This window comes from Schistocerca gregaria, chromosome X, assembly GCF_023897955.1.
Source record: "Schistocerca gregaria isolate iqSchGreg1 chromosome X, iqSchGreg1.2, whole genome shotgun sequence".
Classification (NCBI taxonomy): Eukaryota; Metazoa; Arthropoda; class Insecta; order Orthoptera; family Acrididae; genus Schistocerca; species Schistocerca gregaria.
Genome location: NC_064931.1, coordinates 219,377,097 through 219,396,287, shown reverse-complemented (window position 1 = coordinate 219,396,287; position 19,191 = coordinate 219,377,097). Strand labels below are relative to the sequence as shown.

Genomic DNA, 19,191 nt, shown 5'->3' with positions numbered 1-19,191 from the left:
AGAGGGGGATGTGAATATGTGTTTGTGATGGTGGATGGGTTTACTAAGTACGTAAAATTTTACCCAATTAAGAAAGCCAACTCTAAAGTATTAGTGAATAAGTTGGAGAAGGACTATTTTGGGAAGATAGGAGTGCCAAAGGCAATATTGTCAGACAATGGGCCCCAGTTTATCTCTAAGAAATTTAGTGAATGTTTACAACAGAGAGGTATCGATCACATAAAAATCTCCGCGTACTTTCCTCAAGGGAACATGTGTGAGCGAATTATGAAGGAGTTAAACAGATTGTGTAGAACATATTGTCATAAAAAACACTCCGCTTGGGCCAATTATATTGAATACTTCGAAGAAGTAATAAACCATCTGAAGCATGAAGCCACAGGATATGCACCAGTAGAGCTAATGTGTGACATTAGGCCGAATAATATTTTATTCGACCTGGTCGAGTTTCCAAATCTCACAGACATAGCCATCGAAGAGAAGGAGAGACTGGCACGTATTAATATAAGAAAGAAGGCCCTGGAAAGAAAGAGAAGGCATGACGCAAGAGCTGATCCCACTAGTTTTCAGGTAGGGAATCTAGTGCTAGTGAAAACTAGGGAAAGATCTAAGAAACTTACGTCAGAAACAAAGAAGTTTACCGATGAGTACGTGGGCCCATTTAGAATCGTAGAGAAGCCTCACCCAAATGCTTATAGACTGGAGTTTGTAAAATCACATAAGGTGTTAGGGCTTGGGAACATTGTGGATTTGAAAAGATATGTTCAAAAGAGAGACGTGGCCAGGAGTGAGTAGATACCTCAGAGAGCTTTGCACTCTTTGCAGAGCTAAGTGCGTGACGAGCACTAGGTCTCGAGTCGTTTGACAATATTTCTTCCACTTTCTTTTCCGTATTGTCAACCTACCTCTTCTTTCATTCAGAAGTAAAATTCTATCGTCTTTCCTTCTTCTCTATCGTAGTTTTTAAGTGATAAAGTGTTTAAGTAATGAGTAGGAAAGAACCTCAGTGCAGTATAGGTTAAGCGTAAGGAATGAGTGTAAGAGAAAATCAAAAAGGATTAAGATACCTCAGATAAGTAATAAGTCTCAGTAAAGTAAATGTTTGGCCTAAGGTGTGAGTAATGCCCTTAGAAAGGTAAAATAACTAAGAAATGTAAGAGCCTCAGAAAATATGGTGACGAACATTGAAGCTGTTTGTTAAGTAACAGAACGATATGTTAAGACGTAGCATTAAGCTAATGTTTAGGAAAGGAAATGGAGCAGTACAGCAAAACTGTCTGTTCAATGAAGTCAGAGCCTCAGGAGGTGATTTAGTGGTAAAATGAGTAAAGGTACAGTGCAACAAGGTTGACTGTCAAAGGGGTAAAGGAAGTTAAGTTAAAGGGACAGTGCAGCAGGACTGACTGTCAAATGAAGAGAAATATGTGAGAAAAGGAGAAAGAATGAGCATAGTGTTTGGCTAGCTCGATATTAGGAAAAAGTGAGGCTACGAAGGTGAGTAAATAAAAAGCTTAATGTTGGTAACCAGAGGTGGCGTTTGTTGGTAAACAGAGGAGATGTTTGTAAACAAAAGGAAGTGAGGCTACGAATGTAAACAGAGCTGAGGCGACGTTGGTAACTCAGGAGGTGGATGTATGTTAGAAAGTATGGGTAACGAGGTTTCGCAGATTAGTAGGAAACGCTTTAACAAATACTAACCTGAGTGTGTGAAGTATGAGTATGAGAGTTGTAAATTAAACCCGAATGTGACTAGAGAAAACCTGATGTTGACAAGAAATTGAAGTAACTCCAGATATGTGAGATGAGGAAAGTACCCATGACATCGATTCCATTTTTGACCAGAGACACACAAAGCTCCCCAAGTTTGTCGTAGAGATTAGTATAAGGATTGTAGTGTTGATAAATGAATAAGTAAATATGTATTTTTCAGTGTTTAATTTATGATACAGGACTACAGGAGATTGCCTGGAGACAGAATTGTAATATTGATAATTTTGTGTATATTTTATATTGTTGTGTATTGTACAGGAACTGGAGTCACCAGTGCTGGCGGAGATTTATTATGTATTTGTGAACTATTTGTAGGAATTGTTTTTCTTAGTATTTCTTATGTAACCATAACTTGTTTGATTATGAGATGAAGAAGTAATTAAAGAGTAAATGTGCCACTTCGGTACTGCATTAGGAAAGTCAATTCACTTTTCACTTAAAAAAAAAAAAAAAAAAAAAAAAAAAAAAAAAAAAAAAAATTTGAAAATTGTACATACTGTAAAGCAAATTTTATCAAAAATATGAGACTTTAGAGTCAAGCAGATAGCGCCATTTATCGCTGCTGTAGGTTAAGACGTAGCAGTTAGAAAGGGAACTGAGGCCAGCTGATGTTTCAGGTGCGCCGAAGTAAACAGAGGTGGTAGCACGAGACTTGAAATGGACCTCCCAAGCAGGACCCGGTCGAACTACGAGTGCTATCAAAATCTTAAGTGTAAGTGGTAAAAAAGTGACGCTCACCATAGCGATAGTAGTGTTAGTGTGCGTGTGACGTACATCAAGATAGTATTTAGGTTTGTTTTCTCTTTCAGGAATTTGTAAATAGAATTTTGTAATCTGAAAAATTTTTTTTGAATGATGATAAAAGTGCATGTTTAGATATAAGATGTTTTGTAGGTCGTCAGCCCTAGGTATAAGTGGATGATTGATGTACAGGAACTATAAATGTTAAATAGCTGTTTGAGTAAATCTTTAATAGAAATTTTTTTAGAAAACTAAAAGTTTGTCATGAATGAAAAAATTTAGTTTCCTCAGGAGGTGTGTGGCGTCGCAACTAGTGCGAGCGCACAGTTTTCTATCAAATATTTACTGTGAAATGTAGACAGACTGTAAAGTAGCCATCAGATTAGCATATGTGCTGTAGCGGGCAGATTACCGGTGTCCGTTCGTCTGACGTCACGACCATATGGCATGTCTGTACCGTGAGAATGTAAGACCTGTGCGCTAACTAGCCGCGTGTATAACGTGGAACTTTCATCTTTAATAACTTCTAACTGAGGAACCTGAGGAAATTAAAAGTTAATATACTAGTTTCTGTTATGAATAAAAATAAGTCATCCAAATTTGAGCTTTGAAACCTGCATATTTTGGAAATTAGAAAAATCTTACAGAAAACGCAAATTTCTACAATTTTCGAGTCTAAATAAATACCATTATGTATAGATCACCTTCAGTGACCATCCAACTATGAAACAAAATCACCTTCCGTGCTTTTGTATTTATTTTGAGAATTTTACTTTTAGAAATTCACCTATAACTTTGTTAAAACCATAAATGTTTTGAATTTTTGTGAACAGTTATTTTATATGAGTAGGTGAGAGTGAATGAGTGTGCCTGAGTGAATGAAAGAGGGACATTCGCCATTCTTTGCAAGTGTATAAAATCTAGGTTGGAACTCGCAAGTGTTCAGACGATGTAACCGTGGGAACAGAGTCGCCAGTGGTTCCCCATCTTAGTGAATGTCGGATGTCCAAGAGTGTATGGTATTGTACAAGCAGCCAGAACGTTCGCGAGTATTTAAATAATTTCTGGAAATAAAGTAAAGTCTAGTTTTCCTTTCGGTTTGTTAAATTATACAGTAAATTTTGTGTAACAAGAAATCATGACGTAAATGATTCAGAAGTCATGACTGGTGCGTGCTAGATTTTGGCGCGAGGCGCACCCAAAGAGTTAATTCTGATTGGCTGTGTGATGTGTGAGCCAATGAGATGCGAGGACGGTTAGCAGACTAGGAGAGGGAGTCGCGAGTGGATGAGGAGTCGCGAAGGAACTGTGATCGAGAAGAGACATGCTTGATGTGTCCTCGCGAATAATGTGTAAAATGAAGTCATAAAACGGCTTCATCGGTTCGGTACTGTGCGATTTGAGACTGGAAGAGTCCAGTAACGCGTAGTGTGAGTTTGAGCGAGTTGTGACTTTTCGTTCCGCGAAAGACGCGAGTAACTTTAATAATTAAAAGCGTGGCGGTACTTCGTAAACTTTTACTAAGTGCTTATGGCGAGCATTAACGTTAAAAAACGAACTATTATTGAACATCGACTGCAAACGTGTATGTTAGAAAATCGTCTGTGTTGCAGTTAAGTAAATTCCGTAACTTTGAAAGCTAATTCTGGCGGGGTTTGAGTGTGGATAGAATTGTGAACTGAACTTTCTTCAAACGTAGATTAGCGGGCTGATGATCAGGCTTAAAGACAATAAAGAGCTTAAATAGAATTACCAACTTCGCGTTCTCGTTTGAGTAAACAATTACTACCATTCCAATAACTCAATTTATTTAGGAAGATTGCTCATAGATTGTATTTCAGCAAACATGTATCGCGGCCTCCGGTGAGCGGCTATTAAATTGCAGTTTCTTCAACACTGCTTTTCTGCAATTTTTCCAGTAGCTGCTATCAGGAGAGGCGAGTGCAGCAACTACCTAAGAAACGAGGTAGGTGGATTTTCTTTCAGGGAAAGGAAACTGCGCGATAAGAGCCTGACCCGTCGCACTGTGGTCTTGGCAGTGAATCCTTCATCTTATGGCATCAGTGCAGTTTTATCACATAAATTTGGTTCTGTTGACAAGCAAACTGCTTTTGCTTCAGAGTTGAAGAACAAAGCTCATTGTAGTTATTCCCAAACTGAAAAGGAGGCTCTCATCATTGTCTATGGTGTCACTATGTTCTACCAGTATCTTGTTGGCAGAAAATTTCACTTGGTGACTGACCGTAAACCTTTACAATCTTTGTTTAACACTTCTCAGTCAGTCCCAACTTGCACAGTGCAGAAGCTGCAATGGTGGGCTCTTCTTTTGTCAAATCACCACTATGAGATTGTGTATTGGCCCACTTCTAAGCATGGCAATGCAGATGTTCTTTCTGATCTCCCTGTTGGCCCAGATTCAGCATTGAATGAGTCCTCTGCTTCTTGTTGCTACACTACTGCACAAGACAGATCCTTTGCATAGTATTCTGCTTAATCACCAGTAAATTGCCCAGGCCACAGCAGCAGATCCTGATTTGCAAGTTATATTGAACTACATTCGCACTGGTTGGCCATGTTTAGCCAGACAGATTTGTAGCTCTGTGGTTTGCCAACATTTTGCCCATTGGCATGCCCTTGCAGTTCACCAAGTTGTCATTTTGCTACACACCAATAATGAATGGTCAGCAACGGCCTTACCGCAATGGATACACCGGTTCCTGTGAGATCACCGAAGTTAAGTGCTGTCGGGCGTGGCCGACACTTGGATGGGTGACCATCCAGCCACCATGCGCTGTTGCCATTTTTCGGGGTGCACTCAGCCTCCTGATGCCAAGTGAGGAGCTACTCGACTGAATAGCAGCGGCAGTGAAGGCATGGGGGAAGACACTGTGAGGACATTGTGGTGCTGTGGGAGAGAAAAGGGACATGTGGGGGCAGGATATGGTTACTAGGTGCAGAGATGGGAGACTGTGCTGGGGGGAATAGAAAAAGGGGAGAAGACTAGAAGGTGTTTTGGTGGAACTGAAGGCATAGGTAGTGCTGGAGTGGGAACTGGGAAGGGGATGGAGGACAAGTATTAGCTAAAGTTGAGGCCAGGTGGGTTACAAGAAAGAAGGATATGTGGCAAGGAGAGTTACCATCTGCGCAGTTCAGAAAAACTGGTGTTGGTAAGAAGGTAAAAGTTGGCAGAGGCTGTGAAACTGGCAACATGTTCTGAAACTGCCTCTTGGCCACAGTTTGGCAGTGACCATTCATGCTGACAGACAGTTTGTTAGTTTTCATGTCCATGTAGAAAGCAGCACAGTGGTTGCAAGTTAGTTTGTAGATGACATTGCTGTTTTCACAAGTAGCCCTACCTTTGATGGGATAGGAGATGCCTGTGACAGGAGTGGTGTAGGTAGTAGTGCATGGATATATGAGATAGGTCCTGCATACAGATCTATTGCTGGAATATGAGCCATGAGGCAAGGGGTGGGAGCAGGGGTGGAGAAAGTTTGGAGAAGGATATTGTGCAGGATCAGTGGGCAGTGAGCAGTGGAACACCACTGTAGGAGTAGTAGGGAGGATAGTGGGTCTGATATTTCTTATTTCATGGCATGACGGGAAGTACCACCCATAATTGGAGAAACTGAATCATATTCTCAGCCAGGGTTTCAATCCTCGAGCAGAATGTGATTCAGTTTCTCCAATCCAGGGTGGTACAGAGTTACAAGAAGAGTGATCCACTGTCGTCATACAGTGGGCATCTGGAAGGTGGTATGTAACAGGAGAGACAAGGCACAGTAGATTTCATTCTGGACAAGGTTCAGAGGGTAATTTCGGTCTCTAAAGGCTTCAGTGAGACCTTTGGAGAGACCTGGAGAGTGGTGAATCGCAAATTGTGAATCTCTTGCTCGGTGTAAGGTCCCAAGTAACTAGACAAAAACACTGGTGACTCCTGGGTATAAGAAGGATACAAGAATGGACCCACTAAATTGCAGACCAATATCCCAAACATTGGTTTGATCCAGGACCCTTGAACATATTCTCAGTTTGAATACAATAAATTTGCACTTTCTTGTGAAAGGCAAAGGTCCCACATTCAAGTCTCGATCTGAAACACAGTTTTAATCTGCTACGAAGTTTCATATCAGTGAACACTCCATTGCAGAGTGAAAATTTCATTCTGTATGATAAATTTTCTTGAGACTGAGAAGTTTAAGTTCATGAATCAGCATGGTTGAACAAAGCATAATTTATACTAAACTCAGCTTGGCCTTTTCTCACACGATATACTGCGAACTGTGGATGAAAGGCAACAGGCAGATTCCATACTTCTAGATTTCCGGAAAGCATTTGACTCGGTGACCCAATTCACACTGTTAACGAAGGTATGAGCATATGGAATAGGTTCACAGATATGCAAATAGCTCAAAGACTCTCTAAGTTATAGAACCCAGTATGTTATCCTTGACAGCGAGTGTTCATCAGAGACAAAGGTATGAAGGAGTGCTTCAGTGAAGTCTGTTACGACTGCTCCTATTCGTTACATACATAAATGATTTGGCAGACAGAGTGGGCAGCAATCTGCAGTTGTTTGCTGTGGTGTATAGTTGTGTGTCAAAGTTGAGTGACTGTAACAGGATATAAGACAACTCAGACAAAATTTGTAGTTGGAGTGGTGAATGGCAGTTAGCTATAAATGTAGAAAACTGAAAGTTAATGCAAAATGAAAAATGAAATGTCGTGTGGCTAAGGCCTCCCGTCGGGTAGACCGTTCGCCTGGTCCAGGTCTTTCGATTTGATGCCACTTCGGCGACCTGCGTGTCGATGGGGATGAAATAATGATGATTAGGACAACACAACACCCAGTCCCTGAGCGGAGAAAATCTCCGACCCAGCTGGGAATCGAACCCGGGACCTTAGGATTGACATTCCGTCACGCTGACCACTCAGCTACCGGGGCCGGACATAAAGTAAATGCAGATGAGTAGGAAAAACAAACCGGTAATGTTGAGATATAGCACTAGTAGTGTCCTGCTTAACACAATCATGTATTTAAATATGTGGGCATAACGTTGCAAAGCAATGTGAAATGGGACAAGCGTGTGAGGGTTGTGGTGGGAAAGGTGAATTGGTCAACTTCAGTTTATTGGGAGAATTCTACGAAAGTGTAGTTCATCAGTAAAGGAGACCACATATAGGTCACTAATGCAACATATTCTTGAGTACTGCTCAAGTGTGTACAAGGTCAGATTGAAGGAAGTCATCAAAGTGATTCAGAAGTAGCCTGCTAGATTTGTTACTGATAGGTTCAAGCAACATGCATCTGTCATGTAGATGCTTCAGAAACTCAAATGGGAATCCCTGGAGGGAAGGTGACACTCTTTTTGAGGAACACTATTGAGAAAACTTTGAGAATTGGCATTTGAAGCTGACTGCAGAATGATTCTGTTGCCTCCAACATCTACTGTGCATAAGCACCAAGAAGATAAGAGATGAGAAGTTTGTGCTCATACAGAGCCCATAAGGTGGATTGCAGAGTATTGATGTAGATGTAGATGTAGTCTGTTTGTCACTAAAGATGCAACAACTACAAGTGGCTAGGCTGGAAGGACTTTTTGGTATGGAATGGGTGCCAGCTGTTAAAGTGGAGGTATTGTTGATGGTTAGTAGGTTGATGTGGCCAAGGTAATGGCGTAGCCATCCTTGAGTTGGCCGACAACATCAAGGAAGGTGTCGTCTTGGATTGAGGAGGACCTGATGAAGTGAATGGGTGAGAAGGTGTTGAAGTTCTGGAGGAATGTGGATAGGGTATCCTCTCCCTTGCTACAAATCATGAGGTTGTTATCAATGAATCTGAACGAGATGAGAGATTTGGGATTCTGGGTGGCTAGGAAGGATTCCTGTAAATGGCTCATGATGAGACTCGCATAGAATGGTGTCATGCAGGTCCAATTTCTGTACCATGGATTTGTTTGTAAGTTGTGCCTTCAAAGGAGAAGTAATTGTGAGAGAGGATATATTTGGTCATGGTAACAACGTAGGAGGTTGTAGGTCTGGAGTAGTTGGGTGATTGGAAAGTTTGTGTTCAATAATAGCAAAGCCATGGGCAAGGGGGTGTTAGTCTAGAGGGAGTAGTGCCAAAAGTGATGAGCAGGGTGCCGGGTGGTAAAGGAACAGAAACTGTGGAAAGCTGATGGAGGAATTGATTGGCATATCTTTTATTCAGGGGAATATGTTATGGTCCACAAGAAGCATACAGTCTTCCAGTGGATGCATAGTAATTGGACACAATGTGGCATCCTGGGTTGTTGGGTTTATGGACTGTAGGAAGCAGTTAGAAGGTAGGACTGTGGAGAGTGGTGAGAGTGAGGACATAAATAGACCTAGGGGAGAGTTTCTGGGATGGACTTAAGGATTTGAAGAGGGACTGAAGATCCTGCTAGATTTCTGGAATGGTGTACTGCAGAAGGGTTTGTAGGTGGATGTATCTGACAGCTGGTGGAGACCCTCCGCCTCGTTAGTCCTTGCGGTTCATAATCACAGCAGGTAGGACTATAAGGTTGTGACCATTTTATAAGTGGTGGAGTGCAGTTCTTTCTGCAGATGTAAGATTGCTTTCCATTTCAAGGGAATTGGGGAATGGTGGTGAGGCAAGGTATGGGGTCAGGAAATTCTGCAATGTTAACATTGGGTGATTTGGGGGCAATGGAGGTTCATCACAGTTGGATGGAGGTGTTAACTGATTCAGGCGGGGCTCAGTATTGGTTTTGGGTTGAATCTGTCTAGTAAGTTTGATGGCGTAAAAGTGTTTGCATTGTAGGGACTGGGAGAAGAAAAAGTCTTTATTAACAAGTCCAGCATGATTGAATTTGGGAGTGGCGGAAAAGGTAAGCCCAGGAAAGAACTGATACTTCTGTGGGGCTGAGGCTTTTGCAGAACAGGTTCATGACAGTGTTCCAGGTATATTTAGATTCTGGATTCTGTAAGGTGGGATGGAGTTTCTGAGGATGTGGTAAATGTAATACATATAAAATGTATGTTTGACCATCAGCTGCTTTTTTATTTAAAACCCAAATACTGGCTGGTTTCAGACATGACCATCTTCACAGATTATGGTTCAAATAGTTTGGGCCATAACATCACATCTGTCATTGTAGTGATGATCATTTTCTCTTCAAATATGCCAAAGTTCCCACTGAGGCCTTCACAGATCATAATTACCCTTCCAACCTTGTCCAGAAAGAGATCTCCCATAACTTATCTCACCCGTCACCTACCACCTCCCACATGACCCACTGCCCTGACACAAAGGAGCACTCTAGTTGTGACTCAGTAGCAAGGAGGACTGGAACAACTGAAACACATTTTCTACCAGGGTTTCAACTACCTCTCGTTTGGGCCACGAAATGAGGAACATCCTCCTCGCTATCCTCCGTAGCCCTCCCACAGTGGTATTCTGCTGCCCACCGAACTTACACAATATCCTTGCCTATCCCTAATCCACCTCTGCTCCTACCCCAGTGTCTCATGGCTCATACCTCTGCAGTATATCTATATGCAAGACCTGCCTCATACATCCTCCAACTACTACCTACTCCAGTCCTATCACAGGTATCTGCTATCTCATCAAAGCCAGGGCTACCTGTGAAAGGGGGCGTGTGATCTACCAACTAAGCTGCAACCACTGTACTGCTTTCTACATGATCATGACAACTAACAAGCTGTCTGTCTGTGTGAATGGTCACTGCCAAACTGTGGCCAAGGGACAGTTGGACCACCCAGTTTCTGAACATGTTGCCCAACAAAATGTGCTTCACTTCAATGGCTGCATCACAGCCTGTGCCATCCTTATCCTTCCTACCAACACCAGTTTTTCTGAATTGCAAAGGTGGGAACTTTCCCTGCAACATCTCCTTTATTCTCCTAACACCCCTGGCTCAGCCTTCAGTAGCCCCTGTTCTCTACTCCCTTCTCTGCTCCCATTCCAGCACTACCTACACCTTTCATTCTACCAATGCACCTGCTAGTCTTTTCTCCTCTCTATGTCTCTCCTCTCCTCTCTCCCCTACCTCCTCTCCCAGCACAGCCATCTCTGCAACCAGCAGCCCTATCCTGCCCACTCCGCATCCCTCCCCACTCCAACAGCAGCACAACATCCCCCCCCCCCCCCATGCTATTCCTCCCCCTCGTTGCCGCATGCCTCCTCCTTACCGAAACAACCCATCCTGGATTGTGCTCAAGTCATGTGCAGGTATAGTCAGGCCCAAGTGGCTGTAGACAACAGCCATATGTGTGTGTGTGTGTGTGTGTGTGTGTGTGTGTGTGTGTGTGTGTGTGTGTGTTGACACACATGCACATCTTCTATATGTGAAGAAGGTCCTTTTATCTTTGACTTCTTATTACTTGATGTTGACTAACAGTGTTCCTCCGATACCATACCACAATCCACAATCCAGTGCTGTTTTTCTTTATTGCTGTTCTGTAACATATTACTATTCTTGATGTCCATTCTTTTGTTTCTCTACTTTCCAGTGTTTTCTGTCACATTCCGAACTGCACATGGCTTTATTTCCAAGCCACACTGTATTGACAGTCTCGTCCATCTGCAACACACAGCTACATGACCACGTGGATTGTTGGTGCAGCATCTTATGTCCCAAAGTCTTCCCACCGATATAATTATTTCTACACAAAATTGATCACTTCTCCTCCCTCATACTCGTGTATTTTAATGTGTTGCTTTCCTTACCTTCCTGTGCCACACATACTTCGTTGAACATGTATCTAACCATCGCCACTCCCTCCCCTCTCCCTCTGTTCCTCTTCCCTTAGTCCAGCACACACATACTGACACACTTAATCCAGTCACTCCTCCTATCCCCTTTCTTTCTTTTTGATCTCATTGTGTTTTTTGGGTTATTTTAGTTCATTTTTGTCTTTCACTTTTGGCTTCACTCCCTCAGATCCCACCTTTTTCTCCATACCTCACCCATCTCATCGTTTTGTTATTTTTTCCTTTCCCCACATATCTGTAATAAGCATTTATTTATCCTCGACTGTTGACCCTTGCTCCTTCCATTGTTGCCAATACAGAAATGTTTTCCTATCTCCAGGCAGACCCTAGTGCCATGCACTATTCCTGTGTTATCGTCTGGCTCATGGAATCTCGTCAACGGCCTGAAAATCATATTACAAATCTCTGACTGGAACCTCTCCTTACACAATTCCTCTGTGTTCAAATTCTGTCAGTCGATAGCTTTTGCCAACCTAGTCCTGTAAAACCCTGTAAATCGGGCTCAAACCTTCTTACAACACTTCCTCTCCATCCATAAACTTCTCCTGTTCTGCAATCCCAAATTACTACATCTCATCTCCTGGACTGAAACTCTTGCCCTACAGGAATTAGAGTACCATGCAAAATACCACACCACATCAAAAAACTCCCCAATCTGTTCACCCCCCTGCCCCATCCTTGGACTACTACTATCCACCACCTCTACAAAAGCCTCCACCAAGCATTCCCACATCCCCTTGCAGCTGACAAACCCTGCTTTGCAGACCTATTACACTTAACTTTTTGGAACGTGACTACTAACAGCCATCAAATAATGTATAAAAATGAATGTTTGAAGATCAGGTGCTCTTTTTATTTAAAACCCATATATTGACCAGATTAATGAACTGAACATCTTCATGAACGGCCACTGCCAAACTGTGGCCAGGAGACAGATGGACCACCCAGTTGCTGAACACACTTATCAACAAGAAGTATTTCACTCCAGTGACTGCTTCATAGCCATCTGGATCCTTCCTACCAACACCAATTATGCTGAAACGCACAGGTGGGAACTCTCCCCTGCAACATATCCTTCATTCTCATGAAGCCCCTGGCCTTAACCTTCACTAGACTCCATTCCCCACCCCTACCCTGCTCCCACCCCAGCACTACTCATGTCTTCCATTCCAACAATGCACCTACTAGTCTGTTCCCCTTCTCTAAGTTTCTTCCCTTCCCCCTAACCCATAACAGCCTCCAATCTCTGCATCTAGCAGCCTTATCCTGTTCCCATCACATTATGACTCGCTCCAACAAAAGCAAATCTTCCCCCATGTCTATCCTGCTACCCCTCAATTTTCCCACCCTATGCCTCCTCTTACCCCCACCAATCATCATGGATTGCTGCTCATGTCAGATGCTGGCAAAGCTCTCAGTCGAGCCTGAGCGGACATATATAGTAGCCGTGTGTGTGTGTGTGTGTGTGTGTGTGTGTGTGTGTGTGTGTGTGTGTGTGTGTGTGTGTGTGTGTGCTTTCTGCTTCTGGTGGAAGACTTTTCAGTCTGAAATCTCAAAGTTTAGAAGTATTTTCACTGTGTCTGTTTGTGATTCAATGCCTACTTTAAACTGATTGATTATACTTTTTGATAGGCCACATAACATTCCAGGGATTAATGATACCAGTCATCTTAAATGCACCTCTAATTCACTGCAGTCTCAGGGTCTGTCCAGGCTGAGTTCATGTACAAAGAGGAAGATGATGAGAATGACAGTCTTTAACAGTTACAGACTGTTTACACAAGCTGAAGTTTAGACACTATTTTCTATAGTGAGAATTGTCCTTCACTCACTGTGCACCAAAAACTACAGCCTTATACCATGCAGCCCTATCCTGTCCCCACCACATCCCTGCTCACTCTCACAGCAGTGGGGGACTAATGACCACAGCAGTTGAGTCCCATAGTGCTCAGAGCCATTTGAACTATTTTTTTCTCACAGTAGTGCAACATCTCCCTCACCCCTACCGCAGTATCCTTCCCCCTCCTCACCCCACATCTACCCAGATTATATTGCTACTGATGACATTTACCCTTACATTAGTGTTAGTGGTGCACATTTACTTCTGGTTTCAAATAACTTTGACTGCTATACTAGTAATGACATGTCACGAAAGTGCTTGATGATATCAAAAAACAAATTACCATCTTGTCTTTGGCTTATCTATAATACAGAAGGTTTACACAGCCATATTCATAAATCCTCCTCTCCCCCCCCCCCCCCACAACTCTTAAGGTTGCAATTAACACATGAATTATTTTCCCACTGGACCAACCTCCTCCCCTCCACTCATCCTTCCTATCTGACTGAACATTTTGAAGTCTCCAGGATCGTCCTCAGTTCTCATTTGGGCAAAATGGCAAAGCAGAATGGTTTCTTTGTTAGTGTAGCATATGAAGGAATGCTACTTTATTAACAGATAAATTTACAATATTTGAAAGTAATTACCCTAATAGAAAATCCTTCCTTTTGGCGACAGCAAATAATTGCTGACAAGCTCAAATTCAAATTGTCTTCCATTTGGTTTTTACGCAGTAACTGTGGTTCTTCAGTCCCACGAAAAGAGTAAGGTCTGAAAAATTATACAAGTGTAAAATAAATTTACTATTTCAAATCAACAAAAGAAAAATATCTGTATAGCGCATTATCAACAAGCTGTGAAAATTTTTATAGTCTTATATTAAAAATAAAGATTCCAAGACTTACCAAGCGGGAAAGCGCCGGCAGACAGGCACATGAACAAAACACACAAACACACACACAGAATTACAAGCTTTCGCAACTGGCAGTTGCTTCGTCAGGAAGGAAGGAAGGAAGGAGAGGGAAAAATGAAAGGGTGTGGGTTTTAAGGGAGAGGGTAAGGAGTCATTCCAATCCCGGGAGCGGAAAGACTTCCCTTAGGGGAAAAAAAGGACAGGTGTACACTCGCACACACACACACACACACACATGTGTGTGTGTGTGCGAGTGTACACCTGTCCTTTTTTTCCCCTAAGGGAAGTCTTTCCGCTCCCGGGATTGGAATGACTCCTTACCCTCTCCCTTAAAACCCACACCCTTTCATTTTTCCCTCTCCTTCCTTCCTTCCTTCCTGACGAAGCAACTGCCAGTTGCGAAAGCTTGTAATTCTGTGTGTGTGTTTGTGTGTTTTGTTCATGTGCCTGTCTGCCGGCGCTTTCCCGCTTGGTAAGTCTTGGAATCTTTATTTTTAATATATTTTTCCCATGTGGAAGTTTCTTTCTGTTTTATTTTTATAGTCTTAAATAGTTATGCCAATAATTTTATAACTAATTAATTTTATAACTGTCTCCTTCAACAGGCTATATTTTCATACCACTGCAACAGTTGATAGAGCTCTTCCAAAAATGTTTACACTGAAACTATTACATTCTTTTCTGTTTTTAAAATCTTATTCAATAATGAAAGAATGACTAACCAAATTACAAACAACATTGCTCAAGTGATTAATAAGTCCTTTTTAGCGATCTCAAAGAAAATGATCAGTTCCAGTTGGGTGGATATATATTACAAAATGTTCTCAAAATTGCTATAAACAATAATTCTGCTGAAACAGTTTTCTTGCAGGTTATCATTTCAAAATACCCTTCTGTCCCTTCTAAAATTAAAATATGAAACTTCTTTGTCAATCTTCAAATATTTGTTAAAAATGGATAAATCCAGGATGGAATAATGTCAGTATTATGAAAGGGACAGATTATTACTCACCATATACTGGAGATACTGAGTTGCAGACAGACACATCAAAAAGACTACAAAACACATAAGCTTTATGTCAGAAGGCCTTCTTCTGAAATAAACACACACACACACACACACACACACACACACACACACACACACACACACACACACACACACACACACACACACAGCTTGCATACACATGACCACAATCTCTGGCATGTGGGGCCAGAGACAGCGGTCGTGCGTGTTAGCTGTGTTTGTATGAATGTGTATGTGTATGTGTACGTTGTCTATTTTAGAAGAAGGCCTTCTGGCCGACAGCTTACATGTTTTGCAGTGTTTTTGCTGTCCCTGTCTGCGACTCATCATCATCTTCAAATATTTGATGATAGGCCAAGTTACACCTTTTGGCAAATGACACACTTTAACTTTTATTCTGAAGAGCTCATCACAGATTCACTGGAATAGGTTACATGCATTTGTTTTAATGCCTTCAACATTAACACAGTGAATCATTAAAGTGATAGTCCTGGAGTTTTTAAGTGACTGAGTAATATGAAGAAATTAAGGAAAATAATTCAGGCATATTTTTAATTTTCATAAACACTTAAGTTCATTTTGGAGCTGAATAGAAATGATTTCCAGACTGATATAGTCTGTCAATGACACACTCAACTCTCATTATATCAAACTACTTGAGGTACAGGAAAATATCACTTTGTCTGAAAATGAGGCCCTTTATCAGTGACTATTAATAATGTAAATCATTATTTACTTTCCTCTTGTTGTTCCTGTTCCTTTTCAATGTCCTGTAAGTCTTTCTTTTTCTGAATCATATAACTATCTGATTCGCTCACATTACAAATTTGGGAATAACAAATGGCTTCTAGAATTTTGCACATCATCATCAAAAAGTACATAGTACTTTATGTGATGAACATACCTTGTATTCCAAATGAGCACATTTCCATGAGATGAGTGGTAATTTGATGGCACAGAAGGAAAAGTTGTGTAAAAGCTCCATGTCAAAAATGCATTATGGTAGACATTCATACAGGCAGCTGCGTTTATTTCCTGAGAACAGAAAAATATGACAAATAAAGTGAATACAGTTAATAGCTCTATGACACAAAAATGATGATTTTGTAAACAGTATTGTTGCAAAATGACTATTAGCTTTATACAGGATAAATTTTGTAAATGAAACCCCCTTCTATTTCAATGCATAAAAAGAAAAAATATGAAATGAACAAAACACAAAAAATATTTTTGTCATTAAATTATTTCAAAGTTACTCGAATTTCTTTTATATTTTACACCATGGCTTGATTTTCCTACCTACTTACAACACTGTGTGTGTGTGTGTGTGTGTGTGTGTGTGTGTGTGTGTGTGTGTGTGTGTGTTGACTCTTCAAGTTGCAACTTATCTCCATTACTTCTAACCATTCTTCTTCTTACTGATGCACGATTGCTCCAACAGTGAGAGGATTGTATATAGAGGAGGGGTGGGAGTCACATCCAACCACGAGATTTCTTGTACCTGCTTCTTTGGCTGTTACACCAACCAATTTGTCTCCCTTAATATGCTAGTGCCCAGCAGAGTGACAGTACCTTCTCAACTATGGCAAGTAGAGAAGGGAGTCCTGGATGTTCTGGACTTCTTTCTCTGCTGGATACATGTGGTTGAATGGGTTCAAGACGTTGATGATAAATTTCTCGGTGTAACTTGCCTGCTCCAACACTCTCAAGATTGCACGTAATTCTGCACCAAATACCGTAATTCATTTGGTAACAGGGTCTTGTGTGAATGATTAGGTAAAACCAAAGAGCATCTGTGAAAATCCCATTTTTTTGACCTATGTGAGAGTACAGCCATTTAGTTGTAGTGTTTGTCTAAAATTTCCTAAAAAATCTAGTTAAAAAAACAGCCCTTAAAACTGACTCCCATGTTATTTGGTAAAGGTAATATTTTTGCGTTTCTTCAGAAACCAGGTTCCAACTCTGTCTTAGGGTTGAAATTTGGTTCACACCAAGAGCTATTATGTCATGCCTTGCTTAGGACCCTAATTGCCCTTCTTGTTCACATGCAGTTTATGAATTTTGACTCTATGACTCCATAGTAGAGTGAGCAAGCCAACAGTTCAGTGTGCCAGTTGTACTGAAATAGTTAAGATTTTATCTGTTTACCACTGCCAGATTTTGATTAAGTTCTTAATTCCAGTAGAGGTCTAGGCTATCAAATTCACTCACATGGCTGAATGTCCATTTCAAGCAATGGCTGACTACACTTGTTGGAGGGATTATGCTTGAAAAAATATGATAAATTTTAATCTTTTGAAAGCTAAGTAAAAGACAGGTATCTCAGGCAGATCCCATGTACCTGAGCAAACCTAATAGAAGTACGGTGTTGCAGGTGTCCCAGGCATTGTACAATAACAACCAATCAGCTCAACAACCCTCAACCCCATTAACACGTGACGCACCTTGAGGTTGAGAATTTCTTAAACGTATGTACTCATTCTTGCAATCTGATTTTTAAATAAATAAACCACTCCCCATAACATACAATGTTCTACCGTTATGCCTAATAGTGGCTGCTAAAGCATGTCCAGAGCTAATGATTATGAGGTAATGGTGGTGCGCACAAATCGCCTTCGGTGAGGATGAGATCAACATCATGGAAAGTGGCATGGACTCAGAATAGGACCATGTAAAATTTAATTGAGAGGAGATATTCATAGATGAGTCATCAAGATGTCATAATTGATGACATCTTTACCTATGGATTCATGGTGAGACTGACCTGCTAACATTCCTGGAATCTGAGGTCAAATGGACATAATGTTACGTACATACAGCTAGTTTCAATGATGGAGCAATGTACAACCAATGCATAACTGAAGTGGTTTTTGGAATTGATAATGGTTTGATCTTCAACCGAAATTGATCATCTCTAAAGAAATATACCATTAAAGCTGTGTATTGCATAATGCAGTTCTTAACATTCACTGAAGATGTACAGCACCACCTCTATAAAATATTTCGAAAGTTAATTTCATTGCATATTTTTCTGTATTTCTGTGTTCTTGGAATTAAAAGTCACTGATGATGGCATAATGCCACTTAAAGTAGTTTTGGTATAGGATATAAAGTATTCTACATCAAATTGATGAATTCTATATCCCCTTTCTGCAGACACACACCATTCAGGAGAAGACATTGCCTTCCTACCTTCTCTGCCTCAAGTGCAGATGGACTGATGCATTTAAAGTTTCTGTAAGTAATCAATGATGATTTTTTTTCCTTGTTAGAACCACCGGTAATAATTATATCCTTGCATACTGATTTAATATTTAAGAAGTCACTTTCAAAAGAGGCTATCCCATCCATCTTTACTGATTTCTAGGCGACAATAACTAGGCACCTTCTGAACTCTTACATCATAGACTTTTGATTTCAGTTACAATTCTAACTATTCATGTTCAGTGGCTTTGGTTCTGCCATAGTATCTGCAAAACACTACAAAAGGACTGTATACAAAATCTCGTTTTACTCTTTGAAAGGAATATTTCTCCACTCCTCAGATTAAGCATTCTGAAAAATTCCAATTCAGTGACAGCTACAAAGAAAGGTTCTTTAATAGGCTCCTTGCACAGATGAGGCACATGTGACATCTTAATTTGGTGTCAGTTTGTTACAAAATTTTTAACAACAGTGTATTGTTCTTGGAGACTGGTTTTCAAATATTATCCACTACTCCTTCAATTAAAATGAACTTACATAATCAGATACATTGTTCATACAAACACCGTGTGTAGCTTCTGCAATAAATCTCATAATGTCCACATCAGGAACCATTCCTGTACAACACTCTGGATGGAACAATGATCCCACATGAAGAAAAGAACATTGTATTGTATTTGTACGTAGCTGATTCATGAGAGAATCAAAGACATGTGCATCAGGTACTGCTATAATTCCATCCGTAAGAATGACAATATCTGTGGGAAATAAAAAAACTGTACGTTACCATCATATATTAAATACAAAAACTATATAAGGAAGATAATAGTTAGATGTACTTGCATATTGGGATCAGCAGAAATTGTATTTAACACAAAGTTGCACTTGGGCTGTTTATTAGAAATGAGGCAAAT

At 40.8% G+C, this 19,191-nt stretch overlaps 1 protein-coding gene across 3 annotated transcripts in view; it reads right to left on the bottom strand.

Moving 5' to 3' along the window:
• Positions 1 to 19,191, bottom strand: part of LOC126297774 (KICSTOR complex protein SZT2-like) — a 710,838-nt gene that overhangs the window by 618,878 nt on the left and 72,769 nt on the right. For all 3 annotated transcript variants that reach the window (XM_049988949.1, XM_049988951.1, XM_049988950.1), the window contains exons 8-10: positions 18,815 to 19,035; positions 15,978 to 16,108; positions 13,778 to 13,901 (exon numbers count right to left, since the gene is read on the bottom strand). In XM_049988949.1, coding sequence (XP_049844906.1) covers positions 13,778 to 13,901; positions 15,978 to 16,108; positions 18,815 to 19,035 — 476 coding nt within the window. The remainder of the gene's footprint in view (positions 1 to 13,777; positions 13,902 to 15,977; positions 16,109 to 18,814; positions 19,036 to 19,191) is intronic.